The sequence below is a fragment of the Lemur catta genome, chromosome 21 (assembly GCF_020740605.2).
Source record: "Lemur catta isolate mLemCat1 chromosome 21, mLemCat1.pri, whole genome shotgun sequence".
Taxonomy (NCBI): Eukaryota; Metazoa; Chordata; class Mammalia; order Primates; family Lemuridae; genus Lemur; species Lemur catta.
The window spans coordinates 28,519,929-28,541,917 of record NC_059148.1 but is presented as its reverse complement, the minus strand read 5'-3'; the positions used below and the strand labels follow the sequence as shown (position 1 = coordinate 28,541,917).

Here is a 21,989-nt window from a genome sequence, read left to right as displayed (position 1 = left end):
ATTTGACGTTTTTGTCTGTTGCCAGTCGGTGGGGATGGGGCGGCGTCTTGCCATGTTTCAGACGTGGCTTTCGTGTGTCTGGGGAGGCCGACCTCGGCTCCCCGGGACGTGTCGGGGGGGGGCTTGTCTCTGGGGTGCTCTGGGCCGTCCCTGCCAAATGCCCCGCAGAGCAGCCGCGACTGCCTTGGGAAAGCGGGTGGCCATGGTTCCCACAGCCATGCCGGAGTGACCGGTCGCAGCCTGTTCCTGGACAGGGCTGGGTGCTGGGACCCTCTGTTCCGTTTCATGCCTGCCGGCAGCTGATCACTCAGCCCTGCAGATGGCTCCTTGGTGCCAGGGCCTCGGGCCCGAGGCCAAGGTTGCCCGGGGCTGGGGCTCTGGCCGCTGGGCTCTGCGGTGGGTGGTGGGCAGTGGCCAGCCTGGCCGAGCCAGCCGCCCACACCCCAGGCCTGGCTCTGACCTGCTTCTCTCTCTCTTCTCAGCCGTTGTACAACCAGCCCTCCGACACCCGGCAGTATCATGAGAACATCAAAATGTGAGTATTTGGCACGGCCGTGCCGACACACAGGGTAGGGGGACAGGCTCTCGGTGGCTGGGGCTGGGACATGGGCTCCCTGTTTCCATCGGGGCTCCCAGCCAGGCCCAGGTGCTGGAGCAGGAGACAGAAAGGGCCAGGGTTTGGGCAAAAACTCTGGGGTAGGTAGGGCCTAGGATGGGACCAGAGCAGGCCTTGGGGGGCTGGGGGTGGCGAGGGGGCTGCCGTGCACAGGGCTGCAGATCCGCGTCCTGCTGGGGCCGGAGGGCACTGCCACCGGGCAGAGGGCGGCCGGCTCAGGCTGGTGGGGAGTAGCCTGTGCCGTGGGCTCGGATGTAAGCATGTTTGCGAGTGGCCTTGGGTCTGCATGGAGAGGTCCCTCTGGGGCACGGCCCAGCGTGGGGCAGCTGGGAGCACTCTTCCAGGCCTGGACGCTTTGGAGGTGGCTGATGGGATGTATCCCAATGCTGGGGCCTTTTCCCGGATGGATACTAGGAGGGACAAAAGTGTCAGCTAAGTGCCACATGCATTTGGGTGCGCTGGGGGCCCAGGGCAGTGCTGGAGGATGGTAACATTGTGTCTTGAAGCTGGATGCAAGGCATTGGAGGTGCGGCTGCTGGAAGGGGGCTGGCTTTTTCTGGGGATGCATTAACAGGAGCAGAGCCTCCTGGGCTGAGGAGGGGATATCACTCATGTTATCCAGGAACCCAGAAGGTAAAAGGAGCTGCAGACCTTTCCTCTTGAGGAACACATGGTTGTGAGTGTGGCAGGAGCGTTAGGGAGAAGAGACTCGTTGAGATCATAGTCTTTGAATGTTCAGGGTTCGCTTTTGTGATAGTGTACGAGTGTTAGAGTGTGACCTCGAAAGGAGGCTCTTGGCAGGCTCAGTGGGTAGTCTAGCCTGGTCTGATGGTCCAAGTTTTCCTGGGATAGAAATGCAGAGAGTGTACGTGCAGTGGTGAGCTCCCCGTTCCCAGGGGCATGCAAAACTCCCGATGGTTTTCAGGTATCTGCTGGTGCTGGACTGGTTGGCAGGGAGGTCTCTTCTTTTGTAGTTTTTGGAGTTGCATGACCGGTCCAAGCTCGGTGAGCAACCCGGCCATCCTCCTGCAGTTCTCTGTGGCTGTGACCTAGGAGAGGTGGCCTTGCCGGCCCGGGCTCCTGTCTGGTTTATGGAGTGTCTGCCAGAGACGTCTCACCGCAGGGCTGGTAGAGTCATTCTCAGCCCGTGCCCAGCAGGGGCTGCGGAGTGTCTGGAGGGGTGTGTGTCCTGCACCAGGGACCGCTGGTGTGGCACAGGGGTGCCCATGTCAGATGCCACCTGTGTGTCGTTGGCCTGGTGGCCTCATTTGTTGCCCAAGTCCCAAGTCCCATCGAGTCCACACAGTTTATTTTCCAATCGGGCCACTCTAGTCCCTTCTGCAGCTTCCTGGGACCTCCCCCACTCTGGGGGGCCTGCTGGGGTGGGGGCTGCAGGGGGAGGGTGGGTGAGGGCACGGGGGGCACAGCCGGTTTAGGGGAGGAGGGTGGGATAGTCTCCGCTGAGCATTCACTCATTCATTCCTCTGTTCATTCATTTGTTCAGTCATCGCACGTTTACTGAGCGCCTACTGTCTGCCCGGCCCTGTTCTAGGCCGTGGGGACTCAGCCCAGGTTTTGTCTAGCAGTAAAGGCAGAAAGTAAGCGAGTTCAGTACATAAGAAAGTAGCAGCTAAAGTACTACGGAAATATCGTAAGCGCTTTATGCCTTAATGTACCTAGTTGTGTTTTTGTTTTTTGACACGGTAATTTTTGGCAGCAATATTATTATATTGGAAATTTTACATGGGTTTCATCGCTTAAAGTGGATGATATTTTACGCTGAATAACGTGGATAATTTCAGGCAATAAAAACAGCCGTAGACTCCAAACAGAAAAGGAGTACGTTACCGTGCAGTGATAGCAGCAAGTAAGATATCGCCGCATCTTTGTTTAAGTACAATAGATAAAACCGTAAGCGGATTGAAACCAGTGCCCTGCTTCACATCCCATAATCTTCGCCAGAGGCAGGCTGTGGTCTCCTCGAGCACATTTTTGAACATGTTTACCTTTAAAGCACAGAGGTGGATGATTGAGACTTCTTATACAGTGAGTGGTCCATTTTATGTCAGAAAAATATATCTGTAAGTAAATTATTTGAACAGATTTGTCCTTAAAATTTCAGGGTTTTTTTTTTCATATTTTCCCACTAAAATCATCATCACGTCTGTATTTTTAATTTTGATATGGTCATCATTAAATCAGTGCGGTCGTTTAGGAAAATTCTATGACTGTGTTAAATGGGGTAACGAGAGAGAAAATGAGGGATGACTTCAGCCAGAGAGGTCAGGGCAGGACGTCACAGCCGAGGGGACGCCTGAGCAGCGCTGGCTGCGTGGACCTCCAGGGCAGGAGTGTCCCCGGCAAGGTGGAACGGGCAGTGCAAAGGCCCTGGGGCAGCGCTGAGCTGCAGGCTTCTTGGGGGAGGCTGGCCTGGCCCGCGGGGCTAGGCAGGGCGAGGAGGGCGGAGCCCAGCTCACTCAGGGCTGTGAGGAGTTGGGGTTTTATTATCTGTGCCAGGGGAAGTCAGCGATGAGGTTTATTCCGGGAAGTGATGTGGTCGGATAGTGGTTTTAAAAGTTCACTCTGGTGGCTGCAGGGAGAAGGGAACTGGGGGGGGGGATGGGGGAGGGTGGGGAGGCCCCTCAGCAGGGTCAGGGACGGGGGGGTCCAGTGGACGCCGAGGTCGGGGGCCTGGCAGCTGCGAGGTTGGGGGGTGGCCCAGGGCCAGGCCAGGGACCGCGGCGCTCGGCTCTGAGCGGCCGGAGCCCGCATGCCCGCGCCCCGCTCCGTGGCTGGTGCAGACCCGTTCGTGCTGCTCGAGCGTGGCCGGGGACGGAGGGCTCTGGTCTTTTTTCCTTTTTGAACAGCTTTATTGGGATGTAAGTCACACACCGTACGATTCGCCCATTTAAAGTGTGCGACCCGGTGGCGTTTCGCGTGTTCACAGAGTCACGCGGCCGTCACCGCAGTCGACGTGGCGATCACCCCAGACAGGAGCGCTGCTCGCTCTAGCTGTCACCCGCCACTGCCCACCACCCCCGTGCCCCAGCCCTGAGCTGTCACTCAGCCCCTTTTCATCTCTGCATCTCTCTCTGGGCACCTCACGCGAGCAGGCGCTGGGCTTGTCCGGCAGCGCATGGTGCCGGGGCGGGTGCAGGTGGGCGCGGCGGGGGCTCTGTGGGGCTGGCGCGGGGTCCTTGGCTCTGAGCGCTCACGGCTGGGCCCTGGGTGGACCTTCCTGTGACGCAGGTGTGGCAGGTGTGGCATGTGCCGCGCTGGCCCCACGGGGCTCCGGATGGGAGGGGCCTTGTGTTCTGGGTGGAGGGCAGAGGACCTCCCAGGACCCCGTGGCGGCTGCTGGGCCCCGTCTGCAACTGTTTATTACGAGGGCCGAGGGACCCGGGGGCCTCACGGTGCTGCCAGGTGGGGAAGTGAGATGGATGCAGAATGTTCAGCCCAAAGAGAGGGAGGAGGGGCGTTGTTAGCGAAAGTTTGGGAATTCTCTGGAAGGTGGAAATAAGACTCTCAGAGTCACATTGCAGAGTGGATTCACGTCTGGATAAAGCAGAGCTGAGCAGTGCTGTCGTAGCTGCCAAGTGAGGTAGTGAGCGCCCCGTCACTGAGAGCTATGCAAGCCGAGGGTGGATGGTACTCAGGGATGCTGCAGAGCTCAGGAAGCTGCACTGTACCTCACACTCCTGGTTGGCTCGATGTTTTGTGACTCTGCACGTGCCAGACTTCAGAAACCGTCGCGTGCCCATTGCTGGGGAGCGGGAAGGGAGGCCCGTTGCAGGCCCAGTCCCGCCGTGTGGCTGGACATAGAGGGTCTCAGGCCTGGCTGTGGCTCGTTCTGCCTGACTAGCCGTGTGTCCTCGCAGCAGATCACCTGATCTCAGTGCCTCAGTTTCCCCTCTGTGAGATGGGAGCAGTGGTGACCCATCCCAGAGGGTTAGTGGAGGTGATTCGCCTTACGCTGAGATCGGTGCTCGGCACGGAGAGAACTCCGTGGTTTTTGATCGTCTTACTTTTATCTGCAGAGATCAAGACTCCTTCATTCACTCATTCAACATGTATTTACTGAGCACGTACTACGTGCCAGGCACCGTCCCGGGCTGGGGGAGACGGCAGTGACCGAGGCCTGACACTCCAGTGGGGCAGGAGATAAAAGATAAATATGTGGGTGCTGAGGGACAGCAGCAGTGGGGACGATGGGGACGGTGAGATAGTGCAGCTAGGGTCGGGTGCGGGGACATCGCTCCTGCTGCTGTCATTGCTGTGAGGTGGGAGGTCATTCCCTCCCCAGGGACCTTGCCCTGTCATTTTAATTTCTCCGTGTCAGCGTGCCGGGGCTGCAGACTTAAAGTTAATTTCACGCTTGACTTCCTGCTGCTGCACGATTTGGAGGCGTTGGAGTCACCTGTACCCACCTCTGCTGCCCTCCCTCCGCCACCCGCCCCCCGAGTGTCGGGCCGGCCCCCTGCGGGACCCGCCAGGAGAGCTCTGGCTAATGCCCCAGCATTGTGGCACCCAAGTGTGACGTGGGGAAGGGGCGCAGTCGGGTGCGCAGCAGGCGCTGGTGTTGGGCGAGGCTGGCGTCCTCTGGCAGGCAGTGCCCTGCTGCCCCGGTGCCCGCGGGCCTGGGAGCCTGCCGGTTCCCTCCAGTCCCTGTTTTTCTTGTCTTGCAACCTGACTTCTTCCTTCTCCCGCCCCCTGTGGGGGTTGGCTGATGGGAAGCGGCAGTCCCTGGGCTGTCCTGGCAGAAAAGGTGATTAGTCACGAGCCGGGTTGCTGTTAACACGTCCCTGGGGTCTTACTCAGGAGGTTCAGAGACAGCAGGTAACTTCCCCCGGGTCACACAGCCGCACCCCCAGACCAGGCCTCTCTGCATGTCCATCCTGCTTCCTCTCCCGGGTCTGCAGTCCGGGCCCCGCCCTTCCCTCTCCGGGTGACCTTGGACAAGTCACATCACTTTGCTTGTCGTGAGGTGGTGGCTTTGCTTGGCATGCAGTAAGCAGGAGGGTTCAGACCATCAGCCTCCCTGACCCAAGTGGTCCCCCAGGGCCTTCAGGGCCCGCACAGCTGCTTCCCTCTCACTGTCCCCAGCAGTTAGGGTCACACTCTCCGCGAACGTCCCCTTCTGCCCTCTCCAAACTCACCCCCACCCCCTACTTCTCTGGAACCCAGCACTTTGCCCATTTCCCTCGGCCCACCCTCAGTTTAAACCGCCCTTCCTCCAGGAAGGCTCCCCGGATTGCCCTGAGCTTTCCTTTTCCAGGTCCCCACAGGCCCCCGGGCCAGTCCCACCCAAGGTGCAGCCTCTCCTGACAGTCACAGAATCCATCCCTCACCCCTCCCTGCCCGCTCCCGTTGCTTCTCCCCAGCCCGCTGGCAGGTGATGAGACCTGTACTTCTGTACAGGGCGTGCTTCTCTGGACCCCGGCTTCTCCAGGGGGCTGCAGGTGCCTCTGCACCCCATCAGCGCCCCAGCAGCTCACTCATCGCGCTGCGGCTCCGCAGGCCCCTCCAGAGCCTCCTCAGAGACTGTTCTTACTTTTGCTCCATGGCAGCTCTGCAGGAAAGATTTGCCTGTTTGTATCTCTGTTGCCAAAACACGGCTTGAAGCAAAAGAAACCCTCCAGAAAGCCAGGAGGCTAAGGGGTTGCAAAGCAGGGGATGTCTCCGGGGGCGGGGAGGAAACTGAGTGAGGAGGGCTGGCGTGAGGCAGTAGGGAGCGGTGGGGACTGAGGAACGGAGTGCTCAGCGCCCCTTTCACGGGGATCCAAGCCTCAGTTTCCCAGCCTGTGGCCACGAAGGAGTGCAGCCGGATCACCTGGTTTTTCAAGAGAAGCTTGAAGTTTGGGTTTTTGTGCAACGACTTCTGGTTTTCAATGCTGACAGTGAATGTAAGTTCTTTAGAAAATGCCGCAGCCCAAACACGGCACCCGTGGGCTGGGCCCGGCCAGCGTACTGGGCCGGTTTGCAACCTGCAGGCTCGACATTTGTCCTCTTTGGCAGTGCGTGGACGTATCTGGGTGCCGGGCACCGAGCTTGCTCTGGAAGGAAGCTCTGGTCGGCCAGGGGGGACTCGAGCCCTCTCTTGCCACCGTGGGGTGCTGAGCAGACGGGAGGCTGCACCCCATCCCCTGCACCCCAGGGGGCCTCATGCTCCCCGGTCCTTTCCAGGCTGCAGCTGTTGCATTGCCTTTCTTGAAGACGAGACGCCGGACTAGTTTCCTAGGCTGCTGTAACAAATGACCACAAACCTGGTGGCTGAAAATGACAGAAATTTTACTCTCTGAAAGTTCTGGAGGGCAGAGTCCAAAATCCAGGTGTGGGTGGGGCCTGCTCCCTCCAAAGGCTCCACGGGGGGTGGGGGGGTCCTTCCTGCCTCTCCAGCTCCTGGGGGGAGCTGCTGCTGGCTTCCTGGCCTGGCACCCGCGTCACTCCCGTCTCAGTCTCCGTGTGGCGTGTCTCCCTGCGTCCGTTCACGCCGTCTCCGCGCAGCACGTGTCTGTCGGCCTCTGTCCCAATCGTCCGTTTTCCTGAGTCACTGGGTTAGGCCCCCCAGTGACCTCGTCCTAGCTTGCTTACCTCCCAGAAGACCCTGTTTCCAAATCAGGTCACGTTCAGAAGTACGTGGGGGTTGGAGCTTCAACAAACATCTCTTTTCGGGGCGGGGGCGGGGGAGGGGAGGCTGTTGATGCGGCTCTGCCGGCTCAGGGGACATGTCCCCGCGAGTCCCGCAGTGAGAGACGTTTGGTCCTCACCATGGCGTTCCAGGGCGGATTGCGTCCCTCCCTTTTTGGTTTTTGTAGGAGTCCTATTAATATTTATTTTGAAACCTTACAAAAGAGTCCCCTTCACCCCGCTTCCTCTCGTGTGAACATCTGACATCACCACAGCACGTTTGTCAAAGCCGAGGAGTGAACATCGGTACGACACTGATAACTAAATTACCAGCTCTCTGGGTTTTCACCAGCTTTTCCACTAACGTCCATTTTCTGGTCCAAGATCCAATCCTGGTGCTCACATGGCCTTTAGTTCTCACGTCTCTTTGGGCTCCCATCGGTGACAGCGTCTGGGCCTTGCCTTGTTTTCCATGACTCTGACACCCTGGAACAGTGCAGGGGCCGGGCACGGTGTCTCACGCCTGTCATCCCAGTGGTTTGGGAGGCCAAGGTGGGAGGATTGCTTGAGCCCAGGAGTTCGAGACCAGCCTGGGCAACATAGCAAGACCCCATCTCTACAAAAAATAAAACCGTTATTTTTTTATGGTGGCAGTTGCCTATAGTCCCAGCTGCTCTGGAGGCTGAGGCAGGAGGATGGCTTGAGCCCAGGAGTTGAAGGCTGCTGTGAGCTGTGATTGCGCCACTGCAGTCCTGCCTGGGCAACAGAACAGGGCCTTGTCTCAGAAAAAACAACCGAGAGTGCCGTGCAGGGGATTCTGTTCCATGACCCTCCGTTGGGCCTGGCGGGTGTTTTCTCCAGATGAGCCTGGGACGGTGGGTTTGGGGGGAGGACCACAGAGAGGGGAGGGAGGTGGCCTCTAACCGAGCGGCATCAGGTGCGAGAGAACGACGTGGCGGGTGATGTCCCTGGATCGCTGGCGGGCGGTGCTGTCTGCCGTGGCCCTCCCCGTCACCTTGCGGTTTCCCTGCTGTGCTCTGCTCTCTAGGACGAGTCACCAAGTCCAGCCTCCCTTCCAGCCGCGGGGAGTTAAGCTCCATCCCCCGGAGGAAGCAATATCAAAGAATTCGTGGACGCGTGTTAAAACCACCACTGCGATTCATAAATACTTGGGGGGAGAGACTTTGAGGCTATGCAGAGTTCCTGTTTCTCCTTAAAATTTGCCAACGCCTTCAGAGTTCATCCGCGGCCCCTGCCGGAGGCGGTTATTGCTGAGGGCTAACACTGCTGTTCTGCTTCCCTCCTTTCTTGTGCACTTATTCACGGGGACTCCAGAAGGAAGATTGTTCCTTCTCCCCCATTTATTTATTTATTCAATCATTTATTTATATCAGTGTGGACTCATGGGTGTTTATTTTATTCTGTGGGATGTAACCTGGTCCCAGTGTTAACTTCTTTTGTTGCTCATATTGTTCTAGTTCTGGCAAGTGGAGACTTTCAGGTGACATCCTGTGTCCTTTTGGCTTTTTTTTTTTTTTTTTGGCAGTTCTTTACTTAAAGTCATTCTGGGCCAGGCGCGGTGGCTCACGCCTGTAATCCTAGGACTCTGGGAGGCCGAGGCAGGTGGATCGTTTGAGCTCAGGAGTTCGAGACCAGCCTGAGCAAGAGCAAGACCCCGTCTCTACTAAAAATAGAAAGAAATTAGCTGGACAACTAAAAATATATAGAAAAAAAATTAGCCGGGCATGGTGGTGCATACCTGTAGTCCCAGCTACTCGGGAGGCTGAGGCAGGAGGATTGCTTGAGCCCAGGGGTTTGAGGTTGCTGTGAGCTAGGCTGATGCCATGGCACTCACTCTAGCCCGGGAACAGAGCGAGACTCTGTCTCAAAAACAAAAACAACAACAAAGTCATTCTGGAATCAGCCGTGTCTCCAGGAAGCCTCGGCCTCCTTCACTGGAGAGCAGGGTCGGAAGTCAAGGTCTGCGTGCAGGTGGGCAAGGGCGGGAAGCCACAGGCCCCGTGGCCCCAGCACCCTGTCGTCTGCAGACAGGGCTCAGCTCGACGTCGGTGGGGAGCCCGGGTGGGGGAGGGGAGGACACACTGGCGGTTCACAGTCGCTCTGGGGGCTGTGGGTGTCTCTTATCCCACTGAGAACCGGCGATGGGCCACCCTAGCGCTCACTGTGACAGGCAGGACAGCCGGGGCAGCTGTGTGACGCCTGGCGCGGCTGACCTGTCCCGTTTGCCGTTTGCCCCCCGCACAGAAACCAGGCGATGCGGAAGAAGCTGATCTTGTACTTCAAGAGGAGGAATCACGCCCGGAAACAATGGGTAAGTCCGTGCCCCGTCCGTGGGCCGGGTGGGCGTTCTCGAGATGCGGGGACAGTTGCGGTCACTTGAGGCCACACCTGCCGAGAGCCTCCTTCTCTGCAGCCGTCTGGTGACTGAGCGTCCAGGGTGGGGCAGAAAAGCCCAGGGCAGCGAGGGAACCGCAGAAAGAACAGCTGCTTCGGAGAGCCCGGTGCGGGGGCGGGCGTGGGTCGGGGGCTCCGTGGCCCCTTTTCCAGCCCGGAAGGAAGGAAAGCAAAACATTGGCCCAGAAAATGGGTCGTTAAACACTTGTCAGAGGATCCATCGTGGGCTTTTTGGGCAGAAAGGAGGGCTTTTGGGGTGAGCTTGAGAGACTGCAGGGGACCCCATGTCCAGCCTTGGGAGGAGGAGGGCGTGGAAAGCAGTGAGCCCCCCTCGCCCGCACCAGTGGACTGTGGCTGCATCTACACGGACAAAGGCGCCGATGCCTGTGTCCCGCTGCACACTCGGCTCGGGGCACGGAGACTGGCTGAGACAGAACACGTGTGTTCCTGCCGTGTCGGGGGGCCGCGCACATCTCTGGCTCGCCGGGGAGCTTGGGGTTGAGTGACGGACCGGGAGTCACCGTTAGTATTGTTTGAGCTGTCAGGGGAAGAAGAGCTGACTCAGATGGGCTGACACGGGAGAGGAATTGGCGTAGCTGGAAAAGTCCGTCGGGGTGGGCTTCAGGAGTGGTTTGATCAGGTCGCACCTTCATTTCTGTGCAGTTCTTTCAGCTGCGTGTTAGAACAGTGGCAGACCGGTTGCCACTGTGGCACCTGAATTCCCGTAGCAGCTTTGAATCTCCTGCAGCCAGAGAGAGCTGCCCTTTCTCAGACTGTCTCACCAAAGCCCCGAGTGGGCCAGGCGCGGGCACGCGTCGCTCTGAACCAGTGACTGGCGCCAGGGAGATGGAATCCCTCTGAAGGGCTTGGGCTCCTCCGGACCGTGTCTGGAGCTGGGGATGATGTCTTTGACTCCACCCAAGCCACAGGCTGCTCTGAGACGGTGGGGGGTGGGACAGGGCTTGGGAGGCTCCAGGAAGGTTCACAGGGGTGGGGATGGGGCACCCTGGATGGGGACGGCTGCCGCGGGATCGTGGGGTGCTTGGGGAGGGGCAGCAGCAAAGGCCAGTCCGGCGCGGGTTTCTGTGGGAAGGATCTGGGTTTGCTGGGGAGCGGGAGGGACCCCCTCACACCTGCGCCCCTGGCCCTCCCTCGGCCGAGTGGAGCTGGCACTGGGTCCTTCCTCAGCGTCGGGCCGCTGGGGTTGGCTCCGTCACGGCTGGTGCGTGTAGGTCTGCGGTATGCAGTAGGAGATGACTGAGTGCTGCTGGAACCGAGGAGACGGGGTGGGAACGAAGAGTAGCTGGAGAGGGGGAGGGTGCCGGCCGTCCCTGAGCACTTGCCGTGCGAGGCTCGGAGTCGCTGAGACGCAGGCTGCGGGGACTGGTCCCGGCGCAGACAGCAGACGACACCAGCAAACGCCGTCCTTGGGGTCCTGGTATGTTCCAGGCACCGCCCCCCCCCCGAGTGTCTTTCCTCCATGGGTGCATCTAATCCTGCGAGCTGGGCACTTTCTTACCCCACGTTTCAGATGAGGAAACCGAGGCACAGAGAGGTTGCAGAGCTGGGAACTGGTGGAGTTGGGATTTGAACCCGGGCTCTGGACGAGGAAGCCAGGAAGGTGGCGTCAGGCACTGGGGGGGCGGTGCAGGAGCAGGGCTGGGGCAGCCCAGGGCACGCCGGGAGGGGTGCGTGGGACATGGTGGGGGCCCCTCGGCAGGGCCCAGGGAGGGCACCGCTAGGAGTGCGTGGGGTCCTGGGCAGGTGTGTGAGCAGGTGAGGGGCTGAGCTGGGGCAGGAGTCCGGGGGGGTTGCAGGGGAGGTGGTGTGGGATGGGGGGTCTTCCCTGGGCCCCAGAGAGGAGACAGTTCTGGCCGGATACTGGCGGCTGGGAGGCTGGTGGGCAGCGCTCTGGGCCCAGGGCCCCCGGGGTGAGGATGAGAAGCAGGGGGGTCCAGGTTTGCCTCGAGCAGCTTCCTCGGCTCCCCACCAGCTGGACGGTGCCCACCCTGGGCTGGGGGTAAGAGGCTCACGAAGCCGACGTCCGTCTTATTCATGGAGCCGAGACGCATTTACTGCGGATCCGCCGAGTGCCGGGGAGACAGAGGCTGCGAACGGCCCAGTGACAGGAGGAGACGCGCCTGGCAGGGCCCAGGCCCTCCGATGGGCTGGGGGGGAACGGCCAGAAGGGACCGCGGTGTGCAGATTTGGGGGTCAGAGCGGCAGGCACAGGGCATCGCAAGTGCAAAGGCCCTGGGGTAGGAACCAGCTTGGGGTCAGCCGGGGCAGGATGTGGCAGGTCAGGGCAGTGAGGTCACCGAGAAACATGGGCTCCTGAGCTAGGATAGAACGTCGAGGTTTTATTCTGAACGTAGAGGGACACCTAATTTATTCTTAGTCAATGTCTTAGTAAAGAATACAAAGTCTTATGCTAAGAATCTTCAGTCATACGGAAGCGTAGAACAAACACCCGTACACACCCTGCACCTAGGGCCAGTCACGGCTGGCGTTCCCTCGTGTTTGCTCTGTGTGACTTAGAGATACGCAGTGTTTGCTGCTGGACTGTTAGGAACAGGTGCCGGGGCCAGAGCCCTTCACCCCTGGCACACACTGCCACCTCCGTCTCACCCGGGAAGGAGAGTCTCTCCTTGTCACACCTGAAAACAACTCGCAATTGGCCCTGATCCTGCAGCCTCCCTGACCCGCCCCCCATTGGCCCTGCGTGGGGTGGGGGTTCATCAGCGAGCGGGGAGCGGGGGAGGGAGGGAGGGAGGGAGGCAGCGAGGGTCTGATTTACATTTTAAAAGGATCCCGCGGCTGCCGCAGCAGCGGGGAGCCTGGGTGGAGCTGGGGTGTGTGGGAGTTCTTTAAAAATCTCAAACGGCTCCTTGGGGGGTCTGCGGAGGGGGTGGAGGGGATTTCGGCTTATTTAAAGACTGGGAAGAGGCAGGCAGAACCGGGGACTTCTAAGAAATTCGGGATGGCTTTGTGGCCGCGCTGAGCTCATCCTGGGAGAGGCGTTTGTGAACACAGGCGCGTGGGCTTGTCTTGTTCTGTTGTGCAGTGAGCCCAGAGCCCTTGACTGACCGCGCGGGGTTTGGGCAAAGCCTGGGGAGGGGCTTGGCCAAGACCCCGATCTGCACGCCCGCCCCACCCCCACCGTGAGTCCGACCCCCTCAGACGGGGCCTCCCCCCTAGCGGGTTCCTGGGACCCGCCTTTTCCCAGAGAGCAGGGGCTGGTCCCCACCAAGGGACGCTGGACACCCGCGTGGACGCTGTCCCCGGGAAGCTGAGCTCAGCCCCCCAGGCCGGTTGGCGGGGAGGCCGGGTCTCACACACGTCCCAGGGCCGTGTCCACCCTGCTGCTGCTCCTTGGCAGCGCCCAGCGCCGCGCAGTAACCAGGCCGGACTCCAGCTTCTCCTGGGTGTGTGGGGGGGATGCAGGGAGGGAGAGAGAGGGATCCGCCTCCCCCGGCCGGCGGGTCCAATTTTGTGGAAAACCCCAGTGAGCAGCTTAACTGCCAGAACCGCCCCCTGCGCCATTTCAAGGTAGGGGACAGAGAACAGGGGACAGGGGACACAGGCATGGGCGACAGCAGGTGGCACTGTGGGTAGACCTGCAGAGGGACTTCCTTGTGGGGGCAGAGGACAGAGCCCAGTGCTTGGGGCTGCGGAGGTGGCTGGATGTCCCCTCAGGGACACTCGTGCAGGACTGCCTGCGCTGCACCCACACTCCAGCCAGAGCTAGGACGTCTTGTCACCCTGCCGGCCCCTCCGTGGGCCCGTGGGCTGGCCAGGGGCCCTGCAGGAACGAGTCACTTCGTGACTGTCCTCTGCTGTGTGTGTGGCAGCTTCTCTCGCCCCCGCCTGGGGCCTCTGTGGCAGGGGCTGCCGCGGCACAGGCCTGAAGCCCTGTGGCCGCTGTCTGTCACCAGCACTGCCTCTCGCTGTCCAGACGGGGTCAAGCTCTGCACCCCTGGGGAGCACCCGCTGCCAAGTCTGTCGAGGAGGGAGGTCGCAGCTGCCCCTGGTCAGAAGCTGGAACACGGGGTCGGGGGTGGGGGGGCGTCTGGGCGCCAGGACCAGAGCGGGGTTTTCCGATTGTGCCCAAGCGTCAAGAGGGTTTTGGTCAGGACTCCCAGACACACCATCTGTCTGCCGCCCGCCGTCGTTAGAGACGGGGTAAGGGGTCGTGGGCAGCCAGATGACCCTGCCTGCTCGAGACCCACGTCACCCTGGAGACATGGAAGCAGGCAGCAGTGTTCTGGGCTGGTTGGGGGTCTTTTCTCAAAGGACACGCAGCAAGCAGCACTGTGGTTAGACGTGAAGAGGGACTTCCTTGTCTTGGAGGGAGGGCAGAGCCTCCTCTCCAGGAGCTGCTTGGGTGTTCACAGCTGGTCCTCGGTGCTGGGGAGTGTGGCGGAGCCTGAGCCCGGGAAATGGGCACCTGCCTAGAAAGCAGCTGTCCCCGGAGGGCGCCCCTCCCCGGGCGGATGGGCACCTCCCTGCGCTGTGGAGATGCCCTGGGCGGCTGCGGGGCCCCGGAAGCGTGGCTGGGAGGACCAGGCTCTGAAGTTTAAGTCCCGCTTCGTTTGAGATTCCAGCGGGGCAGCCGCGTGGGGCTGGTGGCTTCCGCCTTTGGACGAGGCCGGCCTCCCTGGAGGAGTCCGGGACCGGGGTGGCCGTGTCCCTCCGGGCAGGGGAAGCCCACGGGCTTTCCTCAGGGGCCCCGGCCTGCCCGCGTCTGTCGGTCGCCGTCTGCCGTGCGCAGGGCGGGTGGGGGTGCAGGAGCCGCTCGCTCAGCGCCCGCCGTGCCTCTCAGGAGCAGAAGTTCTGCCAGCGCTATGACCAGCTCATGGAGGCCTGGGAGAAGAAGGTGGAGCGCATCGAGAACAACCCCCGGCGCCGGGCCAAGGAGAGCAAGGTGCGCGAGTACTACGAGAAGCAGTTCCCCGAGATCCGCAAGCAGCGTGAGCTGCAGGAGCGCATGCAGAGGTGAGCCGGCGCGTCCTCCGCCCTGTCCCTGTCCCCAGGGCAGGTGGAGGCCGGGGCAGCAGAGGGCGCCTGGCCAGGGTGCAACAGGAGAGCACAGCAGGGTCTCAGACTGGTGGCCCGGGGGCCTGGCGTGTGTCACCGGAGCCCACTGGGCCTGGCACTTGGGGCTCATTAGCGAGATGTTTCCTGGGGCGCGAGCTCCGCTTCGATCCTGGACGTGGCCTGCACGGCCCCTGCAGGCAGCCGGTTTGAGACCCCTGGTGTGGGGTACAGGGAGGGACCTGTCGTGGAAACCGGGATCAGGTGCTCTTGTCACCTGTCGGCGTGACGATGGCGTGAGAGCCCGTGTAGGCAGGTGCGTGGTGGCAGGTAGCTGTGGTTTTGTCATTTTCTCTTGCTGCACAGACAAGGTGATAATTAGTAGTAATTGGCTTTTGCCTTTTCCTGAACTTGTCACACCCTGTATTTCATTGAATTCCTGCCGGCAGCCCTAGGGAGCGTCTGGCTGCGCTTTTTATCCTCATATTGCAGGGGAGGAAACTGAGGCACAGACAGTGGCACTTTGCCTCTGGGCCGAAGAGGCAGAGCTGGGATTTGAACCCAGGTCTTTGTGGCTGGGCTTGTCAGGGTGTTTCAGGAGCGAGGACGGGGCTGAGGGCTGAGCCAAGGCCTCGGGGTCGGGCATTCCTGGGCCAGGGTGGGGGCTCCCCGTCTTGCCCTGGACCCCTCGGCCTGAGGCCGGCCATGCAGGGGGGAGGCCTGGTCCCTCCCTGGCCGCCCTCCCTGCCTCCGGGGAGGTTGGGGCACAGGTCTGTCACGGGTGCCAGCTGGGAGTCCCTGGCTGCGGAAAGGCAGGTCCTGAGTGTGTCCCTTTGGTCCCCAGCAGGGTGGGGCAGCGGGGCAGTGGGCTCTCCATGTCAGCCGCCCGCAGCGAACACGAGGTGTCCGAGATCATCGACGGCCTCTCGGAGCAGGAGGTGAGTCCATGACCCGACTCCGGCTCCGTTTCCCCTCTCCCGCGTCCCCTGCCGCAGGGGTGAGGGTCCCAGCCAGGAACTGGATTCACCCGGGATGGTTTGAATCAAGGGGCTTTTTACTGGAGCAGAACCGGCGTGGCACATGGCAGCACCTGGGGACCAGCAGTCTCGGGAAGCCACGGCTGTCCCCAGGCTGACGGGGCACGTGGAGAGAGGGGTGGCAGCGAGGCCGTGGAGGAGGAGCCGCCTGGCAGGAGGGGGCCCGGGGGTCACAGTGCTGCCCGATTCACCGTCCACGCCACGATGCCACGGCAGGGACAGTGGACAGGACCCCGCCTCTCACCCCTGAGTCCAGCCAGAGGCCAGAGGGCAGGAGCGCCTGAGAGGTGCAGGTTCTAGGGTCAGCCTCGGGGGGGCCCAGAGCCTGGCGGGGTCGGGGGAGCGTGCGGGGCCCAGACGGAGAATTCCCAGCACGCCGGCCGTCCACCCGCTGGGGACCTGCTCTCGGGAAGCTCAGCCCTCCCGGCCGGGGCACAGCCTGTTTCCCCTGGGCCTCCCCACGGTGCCCAGACCCTGGCTGTGGTCACCGGGGCCCAGAGATGGGCGGGAAGCGGAGAGGCAGTGTTTTCTCCTGGAGAAGGGTCTGTACCAGCCAGTCCCCTCCTGGGTCTTGGGGTCAGGCATCCAGTGTGACACTGCTCCGTCCCCTCCGTCCCCAGCACTGCAGGAGACACGAGGGGGCACGTTTCTTCCTCCCTGGGGACTTCTGTCCGGGGAGAGCTTCTGTCCAGATGGGACGTTCTGGAAGCTGCGGCCCAGTACGGCCGAGCTACACGTGGCCACTGAAATTGAAATTAACTAAGATGAGAGAAAATTAAAAATTGGATTCCTCGGTCGTGCTTGGCACAGCTCAAGTGCTCATTAGCCACTTGTGGTTCGTGGCTGCCACCCCCGACAGAGCAGGTAGTGGCTCCCCCATTGTGGCAGAATGTTCCGTGGGGCCGCGGAGCCCGTGGCCCGGGCGTGCTGGATTGCAGATTGGAGCGGCCTGGGTGGCCCCGGGAGGGCAGCTGCTGCAAATTGCAGTTTCCACCGGAGACGCAGCTGGGCCGGGGCAGAGCCCCGGAATCCACGTTTTTACCAAGCGCCCCCGTGATTCTGATGCAGGGAATTCAAAGACAATCAGGCCATTGAACTTTTTCTTTTTCACTTTGAAACTTCTCATGGTAACATGCTTGTTTCCAACAACACCCAGTCGACAGAGAGCAGAACTCAGAAAGCCACTGCTCACGGGCACGAGGCCTCGTCCCTGCCTGCTGGGCCGCGCGGCTGGGTCCATTTCTGCTCCCGGTCCCGCAGGACATGAGTTTAGTTTGCACTGGCAGCAGGTGGCCCTCGCCCCAGCGTGCCTGGCCTGACAGCCGAGGGTGTGAGGGATCTGGGCTGATTGTCCCTCACGCCCTCCTCTCCCCCCCACCCCCACCAGGGGACCATTCCCCCGGTGCCGGCCACGTGCTAATGCAGCCGCCAGAGTCCTCAGGGGTGTCCAGGGCGCTGGGTGAAGGTGGGAAACGGAATTGGGGACAGAAACTTCCTCAGCCAGTCGGGGGTGTCCCTAGGTTCCCAGGGGTGTGCGAGGGAGGGGGCTGGGCAGGGGGAGACCCCACCCTCCCAGGGGGAGCGTCCGGCGGCAGCACACGCCGGCAGGAAGAGACAGGGAGGCAGCCCACGGGAGAGCGGAGGGGGTCCCGCCTCACTGTCTCTGGGGCAGCCAGGGGAGCTCAGAGCTTGCGTGTTGGAGAACTGCTCCAAGTTCGGGGAGACTCGGGCCTCTGGGGGGGCTGCCTGTGAGGTCAGAGCTGTGCCCCCTGCCCTGACCCCTGGCTGGGCGTCCCGGACAGCCACTGAAGAGGCTGGGTGTGGGCGCCGGGGCAGCCAGATCATCTGAACTGGCTGACCTTGGCCACGCTGAGCCCCCCGCCTGCCTCCGGAGATGGGTAATTAATCGCCAGTAATTGGCAGGCTGCGGAGATTTGGGGAAATGAGCCCAGCTGAGTGGCGGCTCAGAGCCTCTTAATAGTCATGGCGCTGCATTAGGAGCCAGCGCCTGACTCCTCTGAGCGCGGGGCTGGGCGGGCAAGATCCCAGGTGGGCTCGCTGAGGGGGCTGCACGCGGGGCTGGGGGGTGGGGAAGGTCCCTTCCCGCGCCCCTTGGTGCCACCCCTCCCCGCCCGGGCTGCTGCGGCCAGCTGGGCCGAACATCTTCCCTGCGGTGTTTTATGGCGCTTGCGTTTCCAGAGGGAAGATTCATTGCTCCCCTCCCGCTGCAGATAAGGCTCAGCTGCTGCCCTCCGGTTAATTTACAGCCCTGCCCACCGTAAACCGTCGGGCTGCCTTTAAATCTCCCTCTCCGGCTCCTTCTCTTTGGTTTCGTTTCCCTGCTCTGGGCGCCGGTTCAGAACCTCCATCCCCTGTCCCTTCCGCACCTCACCTGGTCCCCCGCTCTGGCCCGCGTGCCCTGACCCCGGCGTTCTGCCCCCCGTGTCTCCCCAGAACCTGGAGAAGCAGATGCGCCAGCTGGCCGTGATCCCGCCGATGCTGTACGACGCGGACCAGCAGCGCATCAAGTTCATCAACATGAACGGGCTCATGGACGACCCCATGAAGGTGTACAAGGACCGCCAGGTCATGAACATGTGGAGCGAACAGGAGAAAGAGACCTTCCGGGAGAAGTGAGTCCTGGGCCGCCCGGGCGTGGCCCTCCCTGGGCCCGGAGCCTGCCCTGCCGAGGCCCCTGCCAGGCCCCTGTCCCCGCGCCGCACACGTGTCCCGCACACACGACCACGCGCTGGTGGCTTAAAGCAACACGGCTCTGTTCCCTCCCGGGTCTGGAGGCCGAAAGTCCAAACGCAGGTGTCGGCGGGTTCTGGCGGCTGGGAGGGGAGCCTGTTCCTTGCCGGTCCCCTAGCTGCTGGGGGCTGCCGCAGTCCTTGGCGTCCTGGGACTCGTGGACACATCGCTCCAATGTCTGTCTCCATCGTCACGTGGCTGTTGCTCCTGTGTCTCCTCTTCTTACAAGGCCATCAGTCATGGGACTTGGGGTCCAGCCTAATCCAGTGTGACCTCGTCTTAATTATATCTGCAAAGACCCTGTTTCCAAAGAAGGTCACGTTCTGAGGTTCTGGGTGGCCACGAATTTTCTGGGGACACACTTCAGCCCAGCGGGAGGTGTGAAGGTGTCCTGGTGTGTGTCGGAAGAGCAGGGCGAGAGGGTCTCGGAGGCTGAGCCCCGGCCTTGGGCAGGGGGCCGTGACTGGCCAGGGGCTCGCTGGTTGGTTGGTTGGTTGGTTGGCTTTTGAAAGTAGCTGTTTGTTGAGCCGGTTCTTGATCTCAGGCAGATGGCAGTGTCTCCTGGGCTCTGTGTGTTTGTCCCTCTCATCCCTTATAACAGCTCAGCCAGGCCATCCCCAGCACACCTGGGACAAAATGGAGACACAGAGAGGTTAGGACATTTAACAGAAGCCACGCAGCTTGCGGGCAGTGGAGGCAGGATTCAAACTCCCCCCCGGAAGGGAGAGGCTGGGGCTGGGGGCTGTGGAAAGCAGAGACGGGGCTTGAGGACCAAAGGTGACGCTTGGGGGGGGGGGGTTCTTCGATGACGGCATGTTGGGGGAGACGAGTGTGGAGCTGCCAGGTGGGGACCAGAGTCCAGCGTGGGAGGCGCCAGGTGGGGCCCGAGGGGTGCGGTGACGCTGGGTCCCGGGCCAGGCTGGGCCAATTAGCCGGCGCAGGTGCTGCGGCTTGGGGACGGCACGGGGAGCTATCCGGGAGGGTCTTTGGTGGAAAATAACATTTTTTAGAATAGCTTTTGATTATGGAAATTTTAAAGCACACATAAAATTACAGGGTTGGTATCTGATCCCCTGAGTACCCACCACGCAGATTCTGCCGTCTCCAACGGAAACGGCGTCTCGGGGACAGCCCGCGGTGGGCTTGGGTTTTACTGCTCAGGCGCGGAAAACCCGGTGCTTGGCTCGCGATGGCGGCCGCGGCCGTGCTGTGAAATCGAGTTCTCCGCTGAGCGCATTTCACAGTTTGAAACCAGGGAGGTGACGATGGGACAGTCATGGATGTTGAGAACGACTATTGCGTTAGGTGTTTAAATTCCTCTCGGTATGTTTGATACTTTAATTTACTTTTACGTTTTCTTATTTAAAAAAGGGTGTTCTGGGGCACGTTCTGTGGCTTTGGCCTTTTCTAGAGGTTTCCAGTTGCCCTGCCGGCCTCACGGTTTCACACTCTGTTAATTCAGTGGCTGACACATGGGAGACCCGGGCCGGGCTGGTGTCTGCAGGGTTGGCTTAGCCCTGGTCCGTGTGACACACAGCCTGGCAGCCTGTGTCCGTCGAGGTGGTCCTGGTGTGCAGTCCCATTTGCAGAGGAATCGATAGCACTCGGGGCCTCCAAGTAAACGCATGCCTCAGTTTCCTCATCTGTAAAATGGGTTTGGCATCCTTGCCTCCCGTGTTCAGCTGTCATGAGGGACCCAGTGCACAGAAAGCTTTTCACGAACATTGGCAGGGGATGCAGGTGGGGGTCGGGGGAACTGGGAGATGCCCAGGGTTGGTTCCTGGTCTCTGGGGGCCCCGTCACTGCCTGGTGAAACCCCGTGGGAAGGATTTGGCGGAACAGGAAATGTCACTGGGGCAAGGAGATGGAGGACAAGGGCTTCAGGATGGCTCTAGGCTTGCACAGGGCGGGATCCCGGGCAGGGAAGCTGGCCTGCCACTCTGCGACATGCCGCTTCCTCGGGGAAGAGAAGAGGCTGTTCTGGATTCTCCGGTGTCCGGCTGGGGACCAGGGAGGGGCCCGCTGGCCTCCCACCCGGCCATCTGGAGGGCCCGGCAGGTCGAGCTCCGCAGCGGCCCAGTCCCCCGCGGTGAGAGCCGGAGGTCCCACCTTCCCCACCTCTGTCCCGGAGGAGGGCCGTGGGGACACCTGGGCTGGGGCCGGGGACTCCACCCGGTACCCCTGGGCCCCAGCACGCCTCGACCCGGGTCCCCACCCCCACCCGCTGCTCGCCTGCTCCCTTGGCCCTGACATTTCATCCTGGCCCAGCCGTTTCCCAGTAGTTCTCCCAGCTACGCAGGAAGCCAGTTGGCCCCGTGCCAGCTCCCCACCCCCTCTCCGGATCGAGTCCATTCTTGCTGCCTCCTTGGCTGGCCGCCGCCTCCCCGCCTCCCCTGGGCACCCGAGCCTCTGCTCCCACCTCCCCTGGGGGGCCCAGCAGCCTGGCGGGCCGTGACCTCGGTGGTGGGGGGCCCGCCGTGTTCCCAGGCAGGCCCCATGTGGGCTGGGCGAGGCCCGTCTTCCCAGACCCAGCTGGAGAGAGAAACAAAAGCAGATTTTAAAGGGGGGGGACCCCCACCAAAGAGCTGCATGTCCTCATTTTTCCTGGAAGCCGCCTCCAGCAGGACAAACAAATATATTTTCAAAGGCGCTAAAGCCAGTGACTCACTCCAAGGAACGCCCTCTCCTACCCCTGGGTCCCCACCCGCCCTTCCCACACCCCCCTGGGCTTAATTGCTGCGAGTGGGGCGGTGCCCGCCAAGCCGGGCCAGTGGAGATGGCAGGCGCCTGGGAGCTCAGCGGCCGCCCGGGAGGGAAGCCCCCCGCGGCCCGCGCTCACGCCCGCCCTCGTCTTCCCGCAGGTTCATGCAGCATCCCAAGAACTTCGGCCTGATCGCCTCCTCCCTGGAGAGGAAGGTGAGTCTCTTCCCTCCGGCCGGCGGCCGCCCCGCCCCCGCCACTGTGGCACCCACTTCCGTGGGCAGCCTCCTGGGCTGGGGCTGGAGGACCCTCCTGCCCTGCCCACAGGGCCTCTGCCTGCCTGGGCCGGTGCTCGGGCCACTGTCCTCCCCTCCTCCTCCTCCCTCCTCCTGGGAGCAGCAGTGCAGGCCCAGCCCCGCCTCCCGGGCCCTGGGGGCGGAGCCTCGGGTTGCTGGAGCCCTGGGAGCCCCAGGAGAGCTGGGAGGACGGATGGGCTTCCCTGAGCCCTGTGTGCCCGGCCAGCTCCCCAGAGGTGGCACCGAGCATCCTGCAAACTGTGGATGGTTCTGGAAGCTTTGCCGCGCCCGACATCCCAGTCGAGGCTTTGTGAGCAGAGTGGCAGGCTTCAAAGGGACTGGATGGAACAACTTTCTAGGTCCCTCTCCTGGTCATGGTTTCCTTTTTGACTCCCCTCATGCCACGGCAGACGCGTGGCCTACAAGTCCCCACCCCCTTGGGACAAACCTTCACGTAGAACTGGCGTTTGACCCACCTGGCCCCAGACCCCGGCCCAGAGTGGCTCCAGGTGG

At 61.7% G+C, this 21,989-nt stretch overlaps 1 protein-coding gene across 15 annotated transcripts in view; it reads left to right on the top strand.

The window, feature by feature from the left end:
• Positions 1 to 21,989, top strand: part of NCOR2 (nuclear receptor corepressor 2) — a 187,252-nt gene that overhangs the window by 88,065 nt on the left and 77,198 nt on the right. For all 15 annotated transcript variants that reach the window (XM_045535005.1, XM_045535015.1, XM_045535014.1 and 12 more), the window contains 6 exons: positions 483 to 535; positions 9,509 to 9,575; positions 14,481 to 14,653; positions 15,537 to 15,630; positions 18,184 to 18,362; positions 21,342 to 21,396. In XM_045535005.1, coding sequence (XP_045390961.1) covers positions 483 to 535; positions 9,509 to 9,575; positions 14,481 to 14,653; positions 15,537 to 15,630; positions 18,184 to 18,362; positions 21,342 to 21,396 — 621 coding nt within the window. The remainder of the gene's footprint in view (positions 1 to 482; positions 536 to 9,508; positions 9,576 to 14,480; positions 14,654 to 15,536; positions 15,631 to 18,183; positions 18,363 to 21,341; positions 21,397 to 21,989) is intronic.